At 43.3% G+C, this 5,000-nt stretch overlaps 2 protein-coding genes across 2 annotated transcripts in view; both read left to right on the top strand.

The window, feature by feature from the left end:
• LOC122362954 (G2/mitotic-specific cyclin-B1-like) overlaps positions 1-1,329 on the top strand; it is a 2,636-nt gene extending 1,307 nt beyond the window's left edge. Inside the window, 3 exon segments of the mRNA XM_043264773.1 lie at positions 1-204; positions 997-1,137; positions 1,192-1,329. The exon segment at positions 1-204 is cut by the window's left edge and continues 33 nt beyond it. Coding sequence (XP_043120708.1) covers positions 1-204; positions 997-1,137; positions 1,192-1,203 — 357 coding nt within the window. The 3' untranslated portion in view covers positions 1,204-1,329.
• Positions 1,330-3,616: 2,287 nt separating this feature from the next.
• Positions 3,617-5,000, top strand: part of zgc:158464 (uncharacterized protein LOC791139 homolog) — a gene marked incomplete at its 3' end in the record, with an annotated part of 83,007 nt that continues 81,623 nt past the window's right edge. The window contains exon 1 of the mRNA XM_043264305.1: positions 3,617-4,151. Coding sequence (XP_043120240.1) covers positions 3,786-4,151 — 366 coding nt within the window. The remainder of the gene's footprint in view (positions 4,152-5,000) is intronic.

The following is a 5,000-nucleotide window of genomic DNA, read 5'->3' on the forward strand; positions in this document are numbered from 1 at the left end:
CTCTGTGTGACTGCGATGCTGCTGGCGTCTAAGTATGAGGAGCTCTACCCGCCCACGGTTGGAGACTTTGCGTTTGTGACGGATGGGGCATACAGCTGTGGAGACATCCGGAGGATGGAGAGAATTGTCTTAAAGCGCTTGAACTACAGCCTCGGCCGACCCCTTCCTTCTCACTTCCTGCAGAGGGTCTGTAAGATTGGACAGGTATTTATACTCTACTGCTCAAACCTTGAGCAAGATGTTTCTGCTTACGAGGCTGCGTTTATTTCATCAAGAATGCAGCGAAAATATCATTACTCCGGTCTTCAGTGTCGCATGATCCTTCAGATATCATAATAAAATTGATTTACTGCAATTAATATGACCCTAAAAATTGCAATGTTTTACCTCATCCAAGATGTTTATGACTTTGGAAGATATATTTAAGCCCATATTCTATGAAATAGGTCATCTTTATTATAAGAAGCACATGTTAAGTCATCTAATGATGTATAACCCTGTGCTAGAGTGACTTAGAATGGCCTTTATCAACAAACCAGTTCAAATAATACACTTTCTTCAACATTGTTAGGAACTTACGAAGTGTCTTTGAAACGGTGAATAAGATCCTTCCTCTGTTTAACATTTTGGGCATTAAATTCTATTGTTCACATCCGCTAACTGTTTGACAAGCACACACACACACACAACTGGACAAAAATCAGAAGATATACTTGTTTAATGAGTAACGCTAACCTGCATCTTAAACTCAGCCAATCAGTGTGTCCATAGTTAATGAGCACACTGACATCATCTGTAGCAACGAGCTCAGCCCCGCCCCCTTTACTCTTCTTCAGTGCAAGTCTGTGAATAGGTTTTAAAACTCTTCGCTGTAAACCTTTACTGGAGAAGTCGAGGATCAATGTTTAGTGAGCATGAGCCTCTATTTCCTCGAGTCTTGCTCTGCTCACTCCGTCCTCAGAAGCCTGACCCCGATGGACTTCCTGTGCCCTGCAGGCCGGTCCGAGGGAGCGCGAGCTGGCCTCCTTCCTGACGGAGCTGATGGTTCTGGACTATGATCTGGTCCATGTTCCTCCGTCTCTCAGCGCAGCGGCTGCGTTTCAGGCGTCTCGGACGATTCTGGGCTCGGGCTCGTGGGTGAGTGTGTGTGTGTGTGTGTGTGTATAAAAACACTCATTAAAGCGCGTTTAGGGAAGCGTGTGAAGTACTGAGAGTGATCCGCTGGCAGCAGAAGCTCGAGGTCTCATCTTGATAATGACCGTTTGGCAGAGCGCGGGTCTGCAGCGGTACACCGGCTACAGCGAGCAGACGTTGGCTCCGGTGGTGCAGGCCGTCGTTCGGACGCTGGAGAGCGTTACTGACCGAGCAAGGTGAGGCGGTCCAATCTCACGGCTCTTGATGTGCTCGCTGCTGTTATTCTGAGTTGCTTCGGGAGCTCAATGCATGCTTTCCTCCTCAGTTGCAGGAGATCAAGAACAGGTACGTGAAGGTTTCTTCAAGCATCTGCAGGATTCTCCAGTGATCTTTGGTGCAAGGATCGGTTTTGATGCACTTGAAGTTTTTAAGCACTTAAACTGATTTGTATCAGCTTTTAATTATTTTTAAACCTTTCATTTTATTGCATAAAATGTATCCTATCACTGATTTACTGTAATGTATGAATGAACTGATGCGTTCAAATGTAAGTCTGCTTTTGATACAGAGAAGGTCAATAAATGAATATTCATTTGATTACAAGAATCCATGCAGTTGTTTTCTTCAGATTGCAAATAAATGACTGAGTTGGAGTGGAGTCTTTTATTTGTGGATGTTGAATTAAACGTGACTCTCTCAGAGGAGTTGAACCGCTTTGCTGCGTGCTCCGCTTCGGTCCTGAAGGACGCCGCTGTTAAAGAGAAGTATTACTTCATGAAACGCCGCAGCAGTGTCCCTGGCTCCTGTAACGAGTGTGTGTCTGTTCTTCAGTGTGCAACAAAGAGCACCGACGGCATGCCACGCTCTTTGAACGAATGTTTTTTCCACCCATTTAAATGACGTTGCTTTTCACGTTTCTGAAGCAAGGACAGACTGGTGCACGCAGATCTGGGGTGATGGAGTTCTTTAGCGCTTCTGACAGACTCTTACAGGTGTTTAAGAGCCTGCTGACCTGAAGAATGAACTCTGTAATGTTTTATTCACCGACGCTCTCAAAGGCTTTTATCTTGTTAGGGCCACGCTAAAATATTTGAATCTTTTGACTCTTTCACTGCAAAGACTTCTTTTACGCCTTTAAAGAAGACCGTGCCTGAAATCTTGGGTGTCTCTCTCAGCTTGTTTCCGTTCAGTTAGTACGGGTTTTGATTGTCGAAGGCCTCGTTTGCATTATTCGAGAGAATTTTGCTGTAATTAACCCTTTTTTTTTTTTTTTTTCAAAAGCTGAAATGTGCGCTTTCGGATCAATGAGGCCTTCGATCAATCAGAACATGTGCTAATTGAAAGACAAGTTCATCAAGAGATCAAAACTAAGCAAATAAAAAAGCAATATGTTTTAAGAAATGTTACCTATCATGCAACAGAATTAATTGTTGAACACAGACTGCTGCAGTGCAGAGATCTTTAGGTGAAAAGTAGGGTGAAGTCAAACAAAATAAACTCTGTGTTAAACACAAATCCACTCCGCTGTCCGTCCGCACACTGCTTGTATCTCATGGGTTGTTTTGAACCGAATCTCTTTATCAGAAGTAAAGAGGCATTATTTCACCCGTGATGTTCTTCCTGTGTCTCCATGCAGGCATGTTTGTATTGTGAGTCTGGTCTCATGAACATGCATAACAAATAAACTATATATTGAAAACATGGGAAAAAATGGACACTGGCGTGCAAATAATAAGCGGCTTTGGAGTACATATGATACACATCTACCCCAAAAACCTACACACACACATATACGGCAGAGTCAGTTATCGGCTGTCAGTGCCACGAGGTTTTGGTGTATTATCTGACTAATCAAATGGTGATATTCAAATTAAGTAGACTATGGTTATTAACATTTCAAGACATTATCATCAGCATTTAAAAATAGCACTACACCAAAAGTGCATCTGTACCGTTTTTGCTTAAAAATGTCAAAGATCAATGTAAGTCAGGTGACTTTTAAACCTCCTTTTCCTCTCAGGTCATCACAGCTGCTGAAGTCCCTTAACCTCAGTTCAAAGCAGCTCTTCTCAATGCAGTCAATTAGATTTATTTCATTCTTTAAAAGAACTTTAACATAATTATTTTACTGTGAATTAAGAAAATATCAGTGTTTCCACAAGGCAGAGCTGTACCACAGCAGAATTACAGTAATGCATTTATTTCTATTTTATTATTATTATTTTTAAGGATAGTAGCGTCAATAATGTAATTGCAGTTATACATTTATTTACAGTGTTTACTGTAGTCGTATTCATGCACGAAAAGTCTTTACAAATAGTGCAGAGTTTGCTCTTGTAGAGTCGGTGTCTACTTCCGCGCGCAGTCTAAAGCCTTGCTCTCCTCTGCTTCCAGTGTCAGAGCGCACCGATAGGTGGCAGTGAGTATCTCAGGTAGAAATTCCCCATATATCCCAGCAGCAGCTCAGCTGTCACACACACACACACACGCACACGCACACGCACACGCACATACACATACGCGCGCGCACACGGGCACAGGGCGCGCGCGCACGGAGAGAGCGCAGAGTTTCTCCAAACAGAAAGTGAACGGGAGCCACGGCAGAGCTCGGATTTATCTCGTCTCGGAGTTGCGAGCGATGCGCTGGCAGCATGGCCAGATGGTTCAAGGAGCACCTGGGTTTCAAAACCACCAAAGCCCCGCCACCGGCGCCTCCGAAACCGGACTACCGACACTTCCACACCGCCGTGTCCAGCCTCCAGACGCCGCCGGGCACCGGGCTTCTGTCCGCGCAGCCAGACATCCTCACCGCCTACAAACTCCAGAAGGAGCTGGACTTCGAGGATCCGTACACGCCGGGCGGAACCGTGCCCTTCTCCACCGGACCGAGCTCGGCGGCGGAGGTCAAGTACGTGTCTCCGAAGCACCGGCTGATCAAGGTGGAGACCGCGGAGCGCAGCGCGGTCAAAGCCCCCTGCTCCCCGCCCGCGGAGCCCGAGAACGGCACGCAGGAGAAGGTGAGAGCTCCTCCACGGCTCTTTCTAGACCAGACACAAACTCAGCAGCGGATAACGTTTTAACTGTCGAGAACAAACGACACTGTTCTTAAAAAAATCGTGCTGCGTTAACTTGAGATTTTAATAATGCGTCTGTAAGCGCTGAAATAACACGATACTCTAGAAGTACTGTTAGTCGTGTTAACTCATGAAGTGGTTTATACCTGCAGCAGAACCGGTCTGAAGGTGAAGATCTCTTCGTAGGAAGTCATTGAGAATGATTAAAGCTGCGTAGAGCTTTAGAGCTTTTAGCAAAAATACATTTTAAAATCATTGTATGATTCGGCAATAATACTTCTTCAAGAGAATAGCCACAGAAGCTGGAACGAACAAACAAACACCCTGGAGCATCAACTTTTTTGTGTTATATGCTAGCTATATAAAAACATATTTATGTTATTTATTAACTTATTTTTAATTATTGTTTAGATTAAGTCAGATAAAAAATATATATATATTTTAAAATATTTTTTTAAATAAGTCAGATTTCTGTTTATTTTTAAAATATTTTATGGTTATTTTGTTTTAGTAAAAAAATGTATCATTAAATGTTTTGTTTTATTAGTAAAAATGGCTGTATTAATTCGTGACCGGTCATAAATGTCATTTTTCGATAAATGGCCTTTCCATCGAGCTCTGGTTTGTTAGGATCTGACAATATTTACACACAACTCTTTGAAAATCTGGAATCCGGGGGAGCAAAAAAAAATGTCTTGAATGCACAGCAACAACATCCTGAGCACTGCACCAGTCCTGAAGTGTTTCTGCTAGTAAATGCACTGAATATCTTCATGGAGCGTGATCTTTACT

Source organism: Puntigrus tetrazona, chromosome 18 (assembly GCF_018831695.1).
Source record: "Puntigrus tetrazona isolate hp1 chromosome 18, ASM1883169v1, whole genome shotgun sequence".
Classification (NCBI taxonomy): domain Eukaryota; kingdom Metazoa; phylum Chordata; class Actinopteri; order Cypriniformes; family Cyprinidae; genus Puntigrus; species Puntigrus tetrazona.